Source organism: Tympanuchus pallidicinctus, unplaced genomic scaffold, assembly GCF_026119805.1.
Source record: "Tympanuchus pallidicinctus isolate F22 unplaced genomic scaffold, pur_lepc_1.0 scaffold38, whole genome shotgun sequence".
NCBI classification, from domain to species: Eukaryota; Metazoa; Chordata; class Aves; order Galliformes; family Phasianidae; genus Tympanuchus; species Tympanuchus pallidicinctus.
In genome coordinates, this window is record NW_026294756.1 from 1331533 (window position 1) to 1350609 (window position 19077).

Consider the following 19077-nt stretch of genomic DNA (forward strand, 5'->3'; position numbering starts at 1 on the left):
CTGCCCTTCTTCTGGGTTCCCAGCCTGGGGACCATGGCATAGAAATGGCATTTCATGGAGCAGATGTAGAGCAGATCTTTGTAGATCTTATTTGCCCATCATATCATGCCCAAGGATGCCTTCCTGAGATGCTCAAAATACTTCAGTACGGGGTAACTGATGAAATAAAGCACTGCTAACGCTTCATGATGTCTTTAGAGTTTGTAGCTGGATCCAATCAAGGTTAGTACCAAAGTATTAAATCAATTGAGCATTAGTGCTCCATCTGTTCTAACTGGACGTTCAATTCACTTCTTAGGTAAACCAGGATGGGAGAGAGGGCAGCCTCTGGAGACAGAGAAATGTATAGATAAAAATGGAGGTTTTATTTGAGATGCATTGGTAGAAATCTTCAGTTGGGCTCTTGACTCTATAGATGGAGATGTCTGTGCAAAGACATCTCTTGGAATTAAACGTTTTATTGTATTTTCATTATTTCATTGCACTGGCACAGGCTTCCCAGAGAGCTGTGGGTGCCCCGAGGGGCTCAAGGCCATGGATGGGGCTTTGGGCAGCCTGGTCTAAAGGGAGGTGTCCCTGCCCATGGCAGGAGGTTGGAGCAGGATGGTCTGTGAGATCCTTTACAACCCAACCATTCTGTGATTCTATGACTTTAAGGAGGAAAAAAAAAAAATACACTCCCAGACCCAAACTTAGCAACAGGGGTGTGAAGAGTCATTCTAGGGCCACGATGTGGGCTGTGCTCTGCTCTGTGTACCGGCGCTTCCTCGGCCTGTTTGGTTGGGGTTTGCCAAGCTCACAGCTGACTTCTCAACTCCTCCACACTTCGCTGTCAACCGAACAGTCGTTAGAAACCACTGAAACTCCAACCTCCACGAAAGCAACGCTCCCATGAGCCGTGGGCTGCCATGCAGCACCCAGTGCGGGGTCTGAGCTGACACAGCACCAACCGAGAGGTTGTGGCAGTGCTCATTTTCGATGCTGTGTCAGGCAGCGGGATTGGGTGCTGCCATCTCCTCCTGGTGGTCCTTGAGAGCACAGGGAGCCTTTTCTGCAGCACTGCCATTCTCAGACGTCGTCACATTTAAAGCTGCTGTCCGAGAATGCACCGAGCACGCCACATCTCACCGGTGGTCATTATGTACTGCCTCCTTCAGCCCTTGCTGCCACTGCCATGTCTGAGCATGGAGGGTGTTGTACAGAAATTGATGGAAAAAAGAGCTGAAAGCCCAGATAGGTTTAGAGGTGAGTGAGAAGTGAGCTCTTTAGGGCAAGGGCTGCCGTTTCTCTGTGGTGTTCGTTCGCTTTGATGCATGGGGGAAGTTTCTGGACTTCTGGATACCACAGCACAAGCCAGTGCCCATAAAATAACATGGATCCAGAGCAGGTCAGTATGAGGGCTGTTTGAGAGGTGGGTGCTGTAAGAAACAGCAGCTCTCTGAGATTTCCATGCTGCAAGCAGACGCGATGGGATTGCTGCAGAAAGCAGTGGCTGAAATCTTTCAGGCTCCTCATGTGGGTCTGAGGAGGAACCTCAGCACTCCTTGAGTTCAGCATCTCTCTGCCTCCATGTTTCTCTTGGCTCCTCCATTTCTGCAGCTGATAAGGACATGCTATGAGGCAACCCCTGCAGGCTCTTCATGTTTTGAAATATGCTGCTCAGTGAAGCAAAATAGCTGACGTCCCACTGCAAAAAAAAAAGAAAAAAAAAAAAGAAAAAAAAAAAAAAGGTCCAGGAATAATATCTTAGAGCCAAAGCAGGAGTCTGCCAGGGAACTAATACCCTTGGGTGGATATTACTGATATTGTATTTGTTATATTAGGCAAGAGAGGTCAGCTCATTCTTTAGAATAAGTTACAGTAAACAAGAGGGATAGCTGAGCCCTACAGAGTTTCATGACTGATGAGTTTAAACGTTAAGAGCTCCTATCGTATGAATCTTGATCAAGGGAAAGATAAATGTGCTGTTTTTTAGCATTTCACTACAAACATGGTGTTTCTGCCAACTGACACAATGATTAAATATGATCCTCTCTTCTCAGAAATGAGGAGAACTGTAACCGCGCTGAGCTCTCCGCCACTGATACAAGATAAAGGAGTCAAATCATGTGTGGTTTCCTTCAGACCAAGTTTGTGGTGCAGAGTTTCATGAATGATGTTGTCCAAAGTCAAAATAATCTGGTTTGCCCAAAGGTGTTTCTACGAGAACTGTAAGCTGCAGATTTCTACAGAATAATAGGTCAATTTGTTCTTAATGCTGTGCTCAGCCTCGGGCCAGTGCACATGGAGGATAAATGCCCTAGGAATCAATAGACACCCGGTTGCTGTTGATCTAAATAAGGTAATCCAGCTTTAAAATGGGCAGGTTCTGTATTATCATTGTTGCTAATTAACACTCAGGGCATTTCCTCATCACTGTGTCCCAGCTGCTCTCTCTGTTTGTGGGGGTTTTTGTCCCACTGCTGTGTCTGTGTGGTGCCACTGATGGCACAGGGACACAGGACTCTTCAGCTTCATGCAGCCCAATGGCCGAGCCCTGCTGAAGCCCTGGTGCTGGCTGATGGAGCAAATCAAAAGCAGCTGCTTGTTTCTTTTCAAGAGTATCAGAAAAAACAAGACGATTCCCTCCCAATGTGCGCCAAAGGCTTCTTCATCCTTTTCACTTTCAGCCACACAAGTGGTCATCATTTCTCTTTGGAGCTTTTCCAGTGTATTGCCCTGATGCTCTGCAGGCCCTGAGAATTAGCTACAAGTGGTCTTCCCTTGCTGTAGACCAATGTAAAAGCAATGATGGAGCTGTGCCCCCATGCCCCCCCAAGAAAAAGAGGTGAAGAATCACAGCCCCAGACTCATCCCTGCAGGTGCTTCATACATGGCGCTCTGCAGCCTCCCAGAGCCCAGCAGAAGGCTTGGATTGCTCACCCTAAATAGGACACCTCGCCTTCCCTGTGAGCACAGCACAGCCATGGTCTGCATGCTGCCTTTGTAGGAAGCACTGACACCAACCAGTCCCTGCATTACTGCAGCCAGGTTTGCCATGTTCCACCAAAAGCTGCCCTTTGCTTGGCCATGCCCCATTCCACAGTCTCTGTGGGGTTTGTCCTGAGTCCTTCAGGCTCTGCTTTGTAGGGCTGCGTGTGATGCAGAAACCAGCTCTGCAAATAAGCTCACATCATCACGGTGTCCTCCATGTCATGGTGGATGTCTGTTGTGAACGACTCCTGCTGATTCCTGAGTGGGCCCCAGAGCCACAACACTGGGCTCAGAACCTTTCTTCTGCTGAGGAAGCTTTTAATGGCTTTGGACTGGAGGCTGTCACTATGTGGCTGATGAGATGTTGGACCATAGAAATGCACGATGGATGCGGGGAAGAGAAACTGTAATACTGGTAGAATGGGGAGAAGAAATGGTCAGGAGCCAGCAGACCAGCATGCCCCATGCAACACAAAGCCAACAGCTTCTGTCCCATGTGGCCAAGGGGAGGTAACCACTGTTCTGGAGGGGAAAAGGGGAAGATAGCTGGAACTCAGCCCAAAACAGAGCTGGAATTCCCAACAGTGATGTATTTATGTGGATTGAGCAGGAGGAAGCAGCACATTTCTGGTACCAGATGCCCAGCGGGGTGGGATGGGGCATCTCCTGAGCCTCCTCGTCCTCATACAGCCGCCACTCTCACCAGGATCAGCACAGGAAACACGGGTGAGAGTTCCCCCGCTGTGCTCCTGCCCACGTTGGCAGCCTGGGGACGTCCCAGGGTGCTGCAGGAAGCCCTGCTGAGCGTGGAGGTGTGCGGTTCTTGCGAGGGCAGAGCTTTGATGAGCTCAGCGAGGGAAAAACCTTCTAGGAAGGATTACTCTGAAGTTTAGGAGGCACGGGGTGTTTGTAGCGAAACGTTGCTCACAACTCACTGCTCGGAGCTGCCTTTGTGCTGCGGCAGAGCTCCAGGGCTGCATCTCCTGGAGATGCCCCAGCTACATGCAGGGAGCTCTGAGCTCCTCCACATCAGCTCTGCCGGCAGCAGCACGTGCATGTGGACACACACACTGTGCTGGAAACAAACTCTTCTTTTCTAGCTTGATTTTGGCTGGCTCTATCTTCCAACCATTGCAGCTGCTGCTTTTTGCTGCTACGTTTGTGTTCCTTCCCTCCATCCAAAAAAGAAAAAAGATCGTATGTTTGATGCAAAGAAAATCCACTTTATTAATCTGGAGCCCCCTGGCCATACTGTCACAAAGCAGTTCTTGGAAAAAAGAGAGCTGCTTCATCACAACAGAGCTCAGTTACTTCAGAAAGGGCAAAAACATTCCCATTCACTTCTGCCAGCGTGTTGCAAAAGTGAGCAAGACAGGAAAACAGAGCTCTTGCACCGTCTGTCCCCACAGTGTGTCAGTCCTGCTGAAATAACTCCTGTTGTCATCAGGCCTTGATATTTTTGGGTTCTGATGTCACACATGGAGATAAGTCTGGGGATAGAAGTTTTGAGCCATTGGAGCACAGCAGTTCCCCATGATGGGAGGAGGAGAGCACGGGGCACTGCTGGTGCCCATGGAGGCGGTGCGACTGAGAGCTGCAGAGCTGAAAGCAGCAAAGGGTTTTGTGCTGAAGAATGAAAGCAGAATGCCAACTTACTTTCCTCACACTCCGTTGGTCTTTTCAAGAACAAAGTGATTCCTTCACCCATCCCTACCAAAGCGTTTGCTGTATAGAAATAACACTATTTCTGAACTCAAGAGATATCGAAGGAAACTTCTGGCAAGCATTCAAAAATCTGACCTGTTTCACTTTGATTTCAATGAAGTTGAAAGTGGTCACTGTGGAGAATTAAAAAGAACCTCTCGTTATCAGAACCTGCCATTATATGCTTCCCAGGACGCACTTCGGGCTGTGGTTGCTGGTGTTGGGTTTGCTGTCGTTCCTCTTTTTCAGTGGTTATGGTTACTTTGGATCCAAACAGTGATGGCAGCTATGGAAAAAACACTGCAGCTTTGTCATGTGGTCCAAATGAGGTTTGCTTTCATCAGAGTGGTGTAATTCTGTACAGAATATTAATTGCACTATTGGCCACCTTCCAGCTCAGCTCTTCGCAGCTCCATTAAGCGCTGCTGACTCGGATCTCACCCTCGTTGGAGAGTTATTGGGCTCTGCCACGAGAGCCATTCCTTTCAACACAGATCGTTCAGTGCAATGAGCGCTTCTTATTTCAGAGACCAAACAGAGCACTTAATCATCTGGAGAAATCAGAAATAGGCTTGGACGGAGCTCAGTCCCGCACCATAGAAGTCTGTGAGTGTTTAACGAAAGCTCACCAAGGCCCCCATTTGTATGATTTAGGGCTTTGCTGTTTATTTGCTAAAGGCTTCTTTACAAGACTTGTTTCACCATGTTAATTACTTTAAGCACGTCCATCTGCGCTCAAATAATAAAAATATACGTCTGAACCGTAAGGAAACGTCGCCCTGAACCATGCCGGGCCAGAAAAAAATCATTCATGCTGCAACTATAGCAACTACTAAAATAGCAAAGCACACTGATTTCTTACATGAACCTGTTCCTAATGTCCAAGAGACACTGTGTGCCGTGTGCCTTATATACCAGCTCCCAAAATATCCGAGTCCTGATAGGATGAGAAAACGCTGTCATGTTCTCGCACCAGGCCAATTGCAAAGCTGTAGTTCCTGTGCTGGTAAAGATGTTTCCTGTTGATAACGCAAAAGGACAACATTGCGCCGAGCTGCTAATGTTATCTGGGACCCCTGTGACCTCTCGGAAACTCTAACAATTGCAGAGCACACAACACGTAGAAGCTCTCTGTCTTGTGCTTTTATTTTAATAAATAAGCAAGAAGGAAAATAAACACAGCTCTTGAGGCTGGGCACTTGCTGGTGGTCGGGGTTGGTTGGGGGCTGGAAGGTGCAGCTCTGTCCAAGGGCAAACTGCTGCCCCAGGCAGCGCTGCGCCCCTTCCTAAAGCAACACTGGGAGAAGGAGCAATTTTACACTGATTTCTCTTTTCCATCAGTTCTAAATGTACTCCCCTTCTATTTTAGACTCTTTTTATTTTAATGTTTGAGGATTAAAAAGCAGTCCAAGCAATTCCAATCTAAGCAGCTCTGATAGACACATTGATTTGTAGCTCAATGGCTTGAAGATTCATTATCCCTAATTGCCGAATTTAGCCTGGTCTGTCTGATTTGCCCAAATATTTGGGTGCAAATATCAGGTGAAACACCCACCCTACTGGAGACAACCTGAGAAAGCTGTCTCACATGAAGGAGAGCTGAACACACGAGCTGCACAGAATGTACCTTCTGGCTTTACAAAGGACAGCGTGTCCTTACAAAAGATAGAATTAAAAAAAAAAAAAAAAAAAGCCTTACAGCTAATTACTTTAAAGACCTTGTAATTGAGTATCTGGACTTAGCTCTGTGCTGCCAGTGCTCCCAGTAACCCGCAGTCCCACCTGGAGGAGCATTGCTGGGCTTCTCTCGGCTGTTTCTGCTGGAAGGAGGCAGAACCCCCACCATGGTTTCCTTTGAGCAGCGCTTATTCACAGCAAGTCACAGTGGGAGAGGGTGGGAGGCAGAGTTCATTCATTTTTGTAGCATAACATAGAGCAGATTGTGTTTGGATTTCACCAGATATTTGTTGTTTTATGTTTCCTTGCTTTATATTGGAGAAGGGCCTGCAAGAAAACTTTGATCCAAGGTACAAATCCACAGCCAAGATGTGAAGTAAGCTTGCACAACGTTCTGCAGAGCAGGCTGCAGCCCAGCACTCTGCTCTGGGAGCTGTGCTCCTGCGCGGCCGCTCAGCTGTTTGAGCTGCAATGGGCTGTGCAGACTTCCACGAAATTTTGGACAGTGAAGTGCATCAGTGCAACGTTACCAACTGCCAGGGAAAGAAATGGGCCTGGAGGCACTGAGCACATCACCAAAGGCTTCGGGTCCAGTCAGCCTGCCAGCAGCCACAGAGCTGCAGTGGGGAAGGCACGCTCAGTTACAAGGCCTGTCTTTAAGAACCCATCAGCTCGTTGTTGTGTTTAGAAGCCACGTGCAGGGAGTGCAGGACACTGCGGCCCAAAGGCTGCCCTTGGGGAAAGGCCCACAGCCACACGCAGACCCAGGGAGAGCAGAAACACGCTGGTGCACAAAGACTTTACCCTTCGGACTGATAACAGTGAGGTGACTGCAGCAGGGAGCCTCCCAGGTGCAAGCAGGAGCGTGGCTGACGCAAACTGTGCTTCCACAACCCCCGAGTCATGGCAACACACCCCAGGCACAGGAGAAACAGGTTTATCTGTGCCTGACCTGCGTAAGACTCCGCATTACACAAAATTCGTTGGAAAAAGTGTTACAGCCATCCATCCTGTAGCATAAACAAAGCTGCTGTGTAATTAATTACCGCTGCAATTAAAATCACCCTTGCTGTCCCTCAGCACTGAGGCCATCACCCCTCGTCATGCCACAGCTGCTGCAGTGACAAACAGCAGTGGGTGTCAACCACAGAGAGAACAGCAGCAAACAGATTGCGACACACTGTGTTTGGCACATGGGAGAAACAGAGGTGCCAAGGTTTAGCCCATCTCTCATCACAGACTCTGAAGTCAGAAATAAGCAGGTGCCATCCCTCAGCCTGAGCAAACTCACCGTGGGTAAAGCCACTGTGTCTTTACGCATCAGGTTTTACCAACAAAGCCAGCTCAGATTAGGGGCAGAAAGCACATAAAGGGACGAGCAGAGAGGCAAAAAGGGACTGCAGCACGGGAGGAGGAGAAACATGCAAGATAAAAACAGTAACAAGAACCCCACTAAAATACTGAGGGGGAACAAAGCTTTTCTAGCAGTGCTGATCTTTTTGTCAGGGAGGAAGGTTGCGGCTTCTTTCACTCCAACAGAACTCACTTTTCTCTGGGGGTAACCAAGTGAATAGGAGACGCTGCTTCGCACCTCACAGCGGGGCGCTCAGAGCGGCTGCTGGGACCCGAAGCCGTGAGCGCAGGCGGCGGCACCTCGCAGCACGGCGCTCCTCTGCTGCGGTCCGACAGCGGCACGCAGCGCCGGGCGGCGCCTCTGCAGCACCTCCGTGCTGGGTGCCGGCATTGGGCGCGTGGGAGCAACGAGAAGCGACAACGCTAAGAGGACACTGAAGTTACTGAACTTCAGAAAACAAAACAAAAATAACAGAAACCCAAAAAACACCCCGAGCAACCCCACCGCACAGCTATACCTTGCAACCCAAAACGTACGTACGAGTACGTATTGCTTCGGCGGGTCCATTTCTGATCACTAAAGGCAAACGAAAGCCCAGAACACGCAGCTCAGAATGCCACCTACTGGCAGCACCGGCGTTTAAGAACAAACCAGCGGAGCGCAGCAAGCCGCTGCTGTCCTGAGACGTTCGATACACAAACTCGGTGCTACGGAAGTCCAACGCCTATCGAGTCCAGGGGGGAAGTGCTGCTGACGTACCTCGATGCACTGTTCAATAATCGTTTATCGGTTAAATAACGGGCAGATGAAGCTGCAGCTTTGGGTGCCTTGCAGGGGGAAAAGGCTTCGCACTCCTGAAGTGCTGTGAGTTGTCCCGTGCTGAGGACAGAAAACACATTTCATCTTACTGAGAAAAAATAGCCATTAAGTGCAAAGCCAAGACTGCAGAGAACATCTCAGCACTGCTGGCTTTGTATTACGAACAGATGTGTTTTCAGAGCCACTGAAGAAGTTCAGCCTTCCAGGTAAGGCAGCGACAAAATCAGCCCGAGCTGCAGATGCGAGGCGGTGCCTCACAGCTTCAGAATTATGCAAATCGCCTTCAGAAAGCATTCTGCATCAGGCAGCTGTGTGTAACGTTGGCAGACCATCAAATTTACATCTTCCCCACAGCAGGTAGAGAGCAGAAGCCGCCACAATAACCAGGTTAGCAGCTGCTCTAAGAACGAAACTTATTTACGGAATAGAATTTAAACTCCTTGACCGACTCACACCAGTAATACCATGCCTCTATTTCTGCCTTTCTATGCATGCTGGGACACCACATCTTCATAACAAAGTTGTTTTTTACTTTTTGTTGTTCTTTTTGTTCCCCTCCCCCCTTCCTGCAATATTGCTGCTCATGAGCACTGGTTTTATGGTACACAATTCTGCAGAGAACGAAAGCACAGCAAGATTTCTCTGTATTTAGTAAACAAATCAGGAGCTTCTATGAAGCTCAGTTCCACTCATCCAAGGCTCATGTTAGACTGACTGGAGGCACACCAGGATTAGAGGTTGCACGTTACTGTAGATCAAAGTGGAAAAGAAAAAGGGAGTGATGTGCAATTGACTCAAAGAGCTTTTTTGTCCTTTATTACTTCTTGGACAAGTAGGGCTGATAGCTCACCATCAAAGCCAACTCAAACTGCTGCAGAATATAAGAAAAACACTGGTCTGCAAGATGCATCCTTCAACAGGAAAAGAAATGGAGCTCTAGAGAGTCACATTTCACAGGCAAATAATGAAAATAAACATTGTGAAGAATGGAGCCACCAGGTAAAGTGATTTGTCAACCAGTTACAGTTTTAATATAAAATGTTTAGTCCAGTCATAAGCTCAATGGTTCAAATGAAAATGAGCAGTGGAACCAAAACCTCAAACAAGATGATTTGTTTTGACATCAAGCTTGTTGGGGTGACAAACACAGCCATCTTACCCCCAAAAACACCTCCACGCCAACAAACCCAGCCACTCACTGCCTTGCTGCTGCACAGAACCTCCAGCTGTCAGTCGCTTCTGCCACTGAGCTGCAACCTTACAGCAGCTGCATCTCAGGGGAACTCGGGTGATTCATTTATTTTACTAGTCATACATACTGCATACAAAGGTAGATACATGTCTACAAGGTTTTAGTGGGGACAATATCTTTTCAACCTTGTGGGGGAGTCAAGAATCGTCAAGAAAGCAGTGTGGAGAACCTTGCACACAGGATATGCATCACATCTTTAGCTCTGAATGGCTTAAATTTAGCATCTGTCTCATGTACTAAATTCAAACCAAACCATTCCAAAAACTGTTTAAAGAAAATACTGATAGCTGTTAATTTCTTTTTCTGAAATCAAAGTATGTTCACCCAAATGAACCTCAGCTTCTCAGAAAAATGAAACAGCATGTAAAAAAAAATAATAGTAATACCTTTATGTATAACGTCCTCACCTGCTGTCCATTCTGCCAGAAAGTTCTCATAAGAATTGCTTACAAATGGAGGAGACTAAGACAGCAACCTCTCCAGGGCAAATACAGTTAAGCAACGCTAGCAAGTTACAGCAAAAAAACAAAAAAAGGAGATTTGCCCTTGATGAACAAGAAGGCAAGCCTGAAGAACAGTGATGATATTTCCATCAGCTTCTCTGTAAACAACAATCAACTGTCAAGAACAGGCAGGATTATATCACTTATCTAGGAAGGGGAATAATAATAAGGAGAATTATAAAGTCTTCCCACCAGATTTTATGGCTGCCAAAGTCGGTCTTTTTTTTTTTTTTAATAAAGACTTGCACTTTATAGTTTTATATTTGTATTACACATAGAAACAAAGAAAAAGCAAATGCTAGTTGATTGGCGAAGGGTTTTCACACCCAAGGGGATAACAGGGTTGAAACTCTTCAGTGTGCACCTCAGCTCGTGGGAACTAGCAATCACCATCATGCTTCCACAGAGATGTTCCTGCAGACACTTCCCACAGTCTCTTGTTCTCAGACACCCTGGCCTCCAACACTTATTTATACATAAGCCCACAGCTTGTTCTCTCAGATGAGTTGGTTTGACCCCATGCAAAGAAGAACAAAGAATATTTTTGGACCCCGATAATTTTAGCTCAGATTTTGTAGAATTTCATAAGTTAACAGAGAATGAGTTAAGGCACCCATATGCCCAGAACAAAAATAATAAATACCTTGGGCTAAATACAACTCACTGTGAAGCAGTCATGTGATTGCACAGCTGTCTCCCTATTTTGTCGGGTAATGCTACCAACATCCTCACAGACCCTAAAACATGAACACCAAAAACTTTGTGAGTACAATGGACAAGGCATCGACAGACATTCTCAAGGTTCGTTCTGTATTCCTGGCTCAAGGTAACGGCTACTACTAATGTAATCAGCACTTAGCAGCAAGATCAGCATGTTCTAAGAATGAAATAAATATTCACACAATCAATACTAATGGTTCAAACACATCATTGAAAATGGTACATTTCCCATCTTTCTCTTGCCCAATCCGAGTTTGCAGAGACAAGACCTTGGCAACAACATTCACAGCTCTCAGTACCACAGAAGCTTCTGCAAACAAATCCTAGGCCTGAAGCGTTGTCATCTGTGGTGCCTGCAGGGCGCCTTACTGTGTGCGGAGCTGGTAGTCTGTGAAGGACAGAAACAACAGCAGCTTTAGGACACTGTCCTTCAGTAACCAGAGTAAAGCAGACCAGCAAACTGGGATGAGGTAACATACATCAGAGATGATCAGATCTTCACGTAGAATAACCAAGAACATGGGCTTTAAAGCAATTAAGATAATTAAAAGCTTCCAAGCCGGAAACAGCAAAACGAGTAACAATGAAAAGCAGCAAAAGTGTTTTGTTTTTTTTCCTTTAACAGATCTGGTAGCTCTTAGCCAGCCCAAAGGCAGCAAAATGATATGTATGAATTGGTTCTTTTTTAGTTCATATTCCCCCCAGATTTAAGTATTCCATAATGAACGCCAGATTCAGTGAACAACTCTGCTGTCTAAAGGGATGATTCAGTAAAAAAAAAAAAAAAAAAAAAAAAAGGACTAGAAAAAGCAGCAAGCATTAATGTCACGTATGAGCAAACTGCTCCTGTGCTTCAGTATTAAACTCTGCAGTAAATATATCTTCAATTTGTCAGTGTATGCCGGAGAAATAAGATACATTAAGACAGATTATCTTTACAGTTCATTGCTTCCAATTTACCTCCATTCTGGGTAATGTAACGAACCCATGGGAGAGCTTGATAGCCACTCTTCTCAATTATCTTTAAGTATCGAACCTGGGAAGAAGGAGAGGTTACACATGAGTCTCCTGTGTCAACCAAGCATTGCTTAGCAAAAAAAACAAAAACAAAAACCAAAACAAAATAAAATCAGGGCTGGTGGGTGGGTAGTGGTGATCAGAAGCGTATTTATGGGTAACAAGAACAGCAATTATCTAGATGTGCAAAACTTTCAGATGTAAATATAAATCCCTGTCACTTGCATGACCAGCATGCCTTTCATCTGAAATCACACAGCCAGTCCCATCGTTCTCTTTACGAGATTCCCTTAAAGCAGGAAAAATCAGACTTGCCTCAGTAATGAGCAAACACTTGTGGTACTTCAAAGTGAGGGCAGGCAGGTGTATGAGAATGAGACAGCGACAGCCAGGACAAGCAGGACAGAAACAAAAGCAAAAAGACACCAAACCATGGAACAAAGGAGGCAAGGCAGACAAGGCTACAGAGCTGGGCTGCATCAGTTGGTGTGCCAGCAGCCTGGCACTCCTGTATTTCTGTTTTCAGCTACCCACCTGGATTCCTGAAGTGGTGAAATACGGAATCTCAAATTTGACACTAATGGGAGGCTTCCCTTCCTTGTCTTCAGCTTCAACACTTGGAAGTCCAAAGTGAGCTCTCATCAGGTATTCTTTTCCACCCTTACAAAAAAAAAAAAAAAAAAAAAAAAAAAGATTTTTTCTTGAAACAAGAAAAGCTTCCAACAATACGAGTTATTTTCTATGCAGAATATCAAATTGCTGAATTACATTAATCATTTCAAATCTTTTCTAGGGCTTAAGAGGAAAAACTTTTTTTAATTTCAAAGTATTAGTGCTTGTTCTTTGTTTGTGTTGGGGTTTTTTGTTTTTTTTTTTTTAAATGCAGATCAACTTGAATTATGCATCAAACAGGTCTCATCTTCTTCCAGTCTTATCCTCAAGGAGAACAGCAGAAGCTTGGTTTTCTTTCTGATCACTTTTGTCACACAACACGATAGCTGTACTATCACCATGGAACATCCAATGCTGTTAGAATTTGCTTTAGGCTGAGTCATAAACCATGAACTCTAAGTAATTATTGTAATACTGGGTGAGAAGACTAACAACAGCACTTACTGGAAAAGATTTAATGGACCAGACAATTTCACTGTTCTCTGGAACCCATTTGACACTTCCAACAGTGGTTTTAAACTTTGGTGAGTCTGCATCATTTGGAACTGGAATGTGAATCTCCACATTGTTGGCCGTTGATCTACGCTTAAACTGACTTTTTGCCTAAAGAAAAGTGAGAAAAATCACATCTCTAAGCATGAACACTATGCATGTAAATTCAGAGAGCTGCCAGACAATTTCCCTCTACCACAGTCTACTGAGAGGCAGCACAACGCAGAACGTACAAATCAACTTTTCTAAAGAGAAAAGTCCCAGGGAAACAAGAGGTGGTTGTGTAAGAAGGTGCTGCTGGTGAAGCACTGAAAACAATCAAAAGAGAAGACAAACCAGCCATAATTATTTTAGAACTTCTGACCTTGATCATGTACTCGATGCGGCTGTGGGAATGTTTTTCAATCACGGACTCAATCCAGATCAGTGGCTTCACCTGATGGGAAAGATATTTTACAGCTACAGACTTTACTTTGCCATGGTCACAAAGCTGTCATTTCCTCATAAAAATGCACTGAATACACGAATTCCATAAGCAAGAACTGACACACAAGCAAAAAGCAGCAAAAACTGGCAGGCGTTAGGGGAAAAAAAACTAAAGTATTTCTCAGATTAGTTCCTAACACCTTCAGTTGTCAAACATTTCTCCACGTATGTGCAGGCTTTTCTGGTTTGTTTTCTTTAACTGCTGCTGGCCTCCTATCACAGCTGACAATCACAGATGTCCTCTGCACTAAGTATTTCCTTTTCTAAGGAAATGGCAGTGTGCACAGTAGCTGTTACCTTGAGGAACCACAATGCAGAATGCTGACATACTCCAAGAAATATTTAGAGGACAAATTAACATTGTCAAGCACAACAAATTGCCACACTAATTGTATTGGGTGATTAGCTTAAAAATGAACTGATCAGTGTTTTGAAAACAGTTTCAGTAGTAGTTGAAAAGATAAAGACTTACTGCCAAGTCATTCCTAAACTCATTCTTACTTGCTCCAAAAAGAGTGAGCACAAAGCTCTGCTATTAATGGCTGACTTCACAACTACTGTGCTGCCCACACTTAGAGAAAAAACAGAACACATTAAGGGAAAGCCATTAGCAAATCTACAGACTACATGATTCTGTAAAAAACTGCTGCAGTTCAGACCCAAACACCCAGACTTACGTGGGTATTGAGACGATAGGACATGAGCTCAAACTCCCCATCAGGTGGAATGAAAGAAATGGTCCTGTCGTTCTCAAAGCGAGAGAGACGAACGCACTGATGGAACTTCACATCTTCCAGCTCCACTGATTTACTTTTGCCACCTAGCAGAAAACACACATCAACACTGCAGATCGCTGCTCCCATTGCATGAGGTCACATCGCAGCGTCACGCAGCAGAGCAGATCCCTGCTGATATCCTCCTGGTTCAGCCCAGTAGTTTTTCTATCTCTCCCAAAGTCCCAGCAGATGAGGCAATGAAGCCCAGATGGCTTCCACACCCACTGTGGTATTCCATCTTCTCTTGGTATTGGCACACAAGACCTAACATGCTTTCCTGCATAGACAACACAAGTCTTTTCATCACAGAATCAATCCTTTCACTTGAACCCCACCTAAGTTTGCCGAGAACACCCATCACAATTCTGAAGGTATTGCTGAAATACTCACGGCCTGTGTTATCAAAGAGAACTTTGTCATTTAAACCAAGGCGAAGCTCTGGCATTCCTGAGAGAAAGACTCTCATCTTAATGGACCCAACTATTTCACTCCGTAATACGTTTCCATTGGCACTGACCTGAAGGGCAATGAAATAGAAGATAAAGGTTGCTGACACGATATGATGTGAGATCAAACTGCAACCACACTCCGTCCTCAGCCCCCAGGCCTCCATGGGTGCCTTTCTCCCGAGCAACAACCCAGCACAGTACAGTCAGACCAAGGACAAGGCAGGATTAGACTGAAGGAGGCAGGAAGGATGTGCCAGAAACTCAGCTTTGGGGCTGCTGAGCACAGAGCACAAATTCCAGTAAAGCATCACTTATTTACCTATGGATGTCATTATAGATTGTCAGTCCTAAGCACAGACAGCATCCAGGGCACTCATCATGGTTAGGCTGATTTTTTATTATATCCTTTAGGTTTTCAGCCAGTAAGTTCTCCTCAAGACTTCTACTAATAATTCTCATTAAAAGTTCAAGTAAAAGGTACCCACCAAAAGGTTAACAGACTCTATAACATCCAGGAACACTTCATTCTTCCTATATTTTATCCCTTCTGATCTCCATGAAACAGCATTTGTAACAGTGGCAGGTGGACGTGGAGCTCCAGTTTCAAGTTTGTGACCCTCCTGAGTGATGTACCTTTATAAACACATAATTAGAACAAAAAAGAAATGTTTGCAGCACCTTTTGTATCAGATTCACATCATCAATAAATCAATTGGATTTACAAAGCTACACTTTACCAAGTATTAAATATTTTGATAACTAGAGGAGGAAGCCAAAGCATTTGTTTGCATATAGAATACATAAGACTTTCCCAAGGACTTACAAGTGTAAGCAGTACAGACAGATACTTACTCTTGTAAAATTTTGCTATCAGTGGTTTGTGGGTATCCAAAATCCATAAGCTCATCTAACAACTCATAAATAATAACAAAATTATCTCTAATGCTCTCTTCTTCCAACTCCTTGAAATATTCAGAAAAAACCTGAAACACCAAAAACAGAGGGAGGAGAAAAAAGGACATCAGCTGAGGAACTACAGCACATTCTGAATGTATTCCTATACCTAAGAAGAGTTTTGGGGAAAAAAATAAAAAATAAGAAAATCACCAAAACAAAACCTATAATTCCTAAAAACCTTTTTGTTCAGATAAGCAGCAGGAAACCCACCTCAATTAGGAGAGAGTTACAGAGCCCTCAGAATAACTCTGGTGATTACAAAGCATATTAACATTGGGGAAAACGCTTGTGATGCCAAGTCCAAATTAACCAAACACAGAATCTACAGATGGCACGACTCATGCATCAACGTTTTCCTCCACATTTTCAGGTCTTGTGCAGCTTCTCACAGCACCGTGTCACATCCTTGCTACTCAGTTATAAAATAGCAATTCCATCATTAGCAGTTAGGAAAACTTTTCTATAAAATAGTCAAATATAAAGGAAAAATACTATTACTACAGATTCTTTTTAATAAGGTGAAAGCTCTATACAATTTTATTAGATCCCACTAACAAACAGATGGGAGTTACATCTGCAACTTCCTACTCACCTGAACTACTTTATATAAAAATGAAAACACCAGTGATACACAAGCATTCTTCTTAGAAGTTGCAACAACTAATGAAGGATGTTCAGGAACACGCATTCAAAGTCATCGTGGGATGAAAAAAATTTACTGAATGTGTTTTTAAAAGCATTGTGAAAGGGGCAGCCTGATCTGCTGCCTGATTTAGTGGTGCACAGCCCTGGCTGAGGCAGCAGGGTTGGGACTGGATGATCTTTGAGGTCCCTTTGACCCAAGCTGTCCTGTGATTCACTCAATGATCTGTCTGCAGCACAAAGGATACGATAGAGGTTGTTATGTTTAATCCACATGAAACGAACTCCTCCATGCGCCAGAATAGGAGAAAGCGTTCCCTCTTCTTCCTTTTCCATAAGGATTGGCATAAAATGCTCCACCTCCGACATGTCCACATCCCCACGGTAATTCCGACAGATGAGAACCTACGGGAAGAACAATTCCTTACACTTCTCCTTCGAGACATGAAGTCACCATGCAAGACCAGCACATGAGATACTTAAAGAGCCTCTTTAGCTGAAAAACCCCAACACCAAGCTTCAGTCAGGTCTACGCATCCTACAAACACAAAACAAAGAACCAACACACGTTATGATTCGAATGCAAATCCCCACGTTTGCAGTCGTATCTCCTAGCGTTACCTCTCACATACGGCTGCAGACACCCCGTTTAAGACGGAAAAACAGGTCACTCTCCTGGGACAGACCGCGTCCCATTAGGGCGGAGATTAATTACCCCAGGCGGGATGCTCGGGAGCCCCGCAGGCAGGGCCGCTCCCCGACTCCTCCTTCAGCACCCGGAACCGCGAGGAGCGGACACGGCGGGCCCGCCTCACAGCTGGGTGCGCAGCGCCGGCAGCAAACAGCGGGCGGGAAGGGGAAGCGGCGGCCGCAGGGCAGCGAGGCTGGGGAGCCCCGCCATGCCGGGCCCTCGGAACCCAGCGCGCGCCCGACGCTCTCAGCAGCTCGGCTCTCGTGCAGCCCGCAGCTGCAGCGCGGCCTCACCTTCCCCTTCAGGTCCAGCACGTAAACGGCGCTGGCCGACATCGCGCCGCCCGGGGCCCCCGCGCCCGATCACGGCCACGGCGACTTCCGCTTCCGGCCAGCACTTCCGGCGGGAAGCGGCTGCGCGAGGCGCAGCTGCCGAAGCCCGGCAGCGCGGAAGGATACGCGCGGTGATCCGCCGACAGAGGAAGAGCGCTTTATCGGCCGTGCCCTGCTGTTAAATAGTCCGCGGCCGGCTGCGGTCCGCGGAGGAGAGTTGGGAAGGCTGAGGAGCCCCGGGGGGATCAGCGGTAGCGGAGGGAAAACGCTTGGGCTGAAAAAGTGCGTGAGGATTTGTGATGTGATTCACATCACTTCTGAGGGAGGGCTGTGAGTGTCAGCGCACACGGACTGCATGCAGAGCACTGCCCCTGCTGTGCGGGCAAAGGAGCACCAAAACAATGGCTGAAAGCAGCGTTTTAATAAGTTACATCAAAGATACGAGGGTTTTAGAATACAGCAGAAACCACTCCCCCCAACTCTGAGCGATTTCGGATAGGAATTACACAGTTCTGCAATTTATGAGAGCAGCTGCCACAGAGAATCCTGCTCCTAATGAGACCTGCTGGCATAGGACAAATAGAGGAACATTGCCTGTTGTCTCACAGCAGTTGGGTTTGGCCTTAGTGTGGCTTTGAGCACTGAAAAACACCCCTCTGCACCTACATAAGTCAGCGGACAAGAAGAGACTTTGTTGAGTATTCTGAAACTGAAATACAACAGTACAAGGTGATAAATGTTCCGAAGATGCACTGAATATTCAGTACCAAGAACACAGAGGTTTACACGGCAGCCCAGTTTGACGTAAGCAGAACTCCCCATCCAAACGCCGCCATTCACTTGGTCCAGCTGACTTTGGGAATGTCGTAGTGCTCGGTCAGGGTGTCCAAGTGCCTGTTGAAGTCCTGCGGGACAGAGGAGGCACAAAGCACTCAGGATCGGAGCATTCACCGACGCTCAGCCCTCCTCACAGCGCCGCGTTTCCCCTGCGGCTCCACCCGCTGAACCCCGGCTGGTTCCACTCACCTCAACTCTCTGCTTGTGGGTTTTCGAGGCCTTCTTCAGGATCCTCTCCATTTGCTGTTAGGAGACACGACAGCACCGTTATCGGCGCGGGGTTCCGAGCCCGCCCCACATCCCGTGTGGGCCGGGCTCGGCAGGCCGCCCTACCCGCTTCTCCTGCATCTTCTCGTAGGCCACTTGTGCCGGGGTCCGCTTGTCCAGGCCGCGCTTCTTCTCCTCTTCCTGCTTCTTGCCGCTCACGATCTGCTCCAGGATCTGGGCCTTGTCCTTCGCTTTTTTCTTCTTCCTGCGGGCAGACGCCGCTCAGCGCCCGGCCCCGGGCCCCGGCCCAGCTCCCGGTTCCCCCCCCGCCCCGCCGCTCACCGCTTCCCGGCCCCCGGCCCCGCGCCGCCGCCCTTCAGCCGTAGCGGCCCGCGCTGCACCGCCTCGTATTCCGCCATTTCTCGGCGGCCGCGCTGAGCAGCGCCCTCTGGCGGCAGAGCGGGCAGCGCGCGAGAGCGATGCAGCCACGGCGCTGAGGTAAAAAAACGCTACCGCC

General features: G+C 46.6%; 2 protein-coding genes across 2 annotated transcripts; both read right to left on the minus strand.

Annotated features, from left to right (window-relative positions):
* Positions 1-9532: 9532 nt before the first annotated feature.
* On the minus strand, positions 9533-17609 carry AP1M1 (adaptor related protein complex 1 subunit mu 1). The gene is made up of 12 exons (XM_052699820.1): positions 17478-17609; positions 16742-16898; positions 16444-16511; positions 15747-15877; positions 15380-15527; positions 14836-14962; positions 14347-14489; positions 13548-13619; positions 13136-13294; positions 12554-12679; positions 11963-12038; positions 9533-11390 (listed from the first exon to the last, which is right to left on the minus strand). The coding sequence occupies exons 1-12, from the start codon at positions 17517-17519 to the stop codon at positions 11368-11370; spliced, it is 1272 nt and encodes a 423-aa protein (XP_052555780.1). The 5' UTR covers positions 17520-17609; the 3' UTR covers positions 9533-11367.
* A 309-nt stretch (positions 17610-17918) lies between these two features.
* FAM32A (family with sequence similarity 32 member A) lies at positions 17919-19043 on the minus strand. Its single transcript, XM_052699821.1, has 4 exons — positions 18903-19043; positions 18687-18825; positions 18543-18596; positions 17919-18421 (listed from the first exon to the last, which is right to left on the minus strand). Exons 1-4 carry the CDS (start codon positions 18977-18979, stop codon positions 18353-18355), a joined length of 339 nt encoding a protein of 112 aa, XP_052555781.1. The 5' UTR covers positions 18980-19043; the 3' UTR covers positions 17919-18352.
* Between the last annotated feature and the right edge of the window lie 34 nt (positions 19044-19077).

Excerpts from the sequence above, each read along its gene's own strand:
- AP1M1 (XM_052699820.1), bottom strand. The coding sequence starts at position 17,519 with ATGTCGGCCAGCGCCGTTTACGTGCTGGACCTGAAGGGGAAG. Across the intron at positions 13,295-13,547 it reads GCATCGAGTACATGATCAAG|GCAAAAAGTCAGTTTAAGCG; the intron begins GTCAGAAGTTCT and ends ACTTTTCTTTAG. Across the intron at positions 11,391-11,962 it reads TTACATTACCCAGAATGGAG|ACTACCAGCTCCGCACACAG; the intron begins GTAAATTGGAAG and ends TGTCCTTCACAG.
- FAM32A (XM_052699821.1), bottom strand. The coding sequence starts at position 18,979 with ATGGCGGAATACGAGGCGGTGCAGCGCGGGCCGCTACGGCTGAAGGGC. Across the intron at positions 18,597-18,686 it reads AGAAGATGCAGGAGAAGCGG|CAAATGGAGAGGATCCTGAA; the intron begins GTAGGGCGGCCT and ends GTCTCCTAACAG. Across the intron at positions 18,422-18,542 it reads CCCACAAGCAGAGAGTTGAG|GACTTCAACAGGCACTTGGA; the intron begins GTGAGTGGAACC and ends TCTGTCCCGCAG.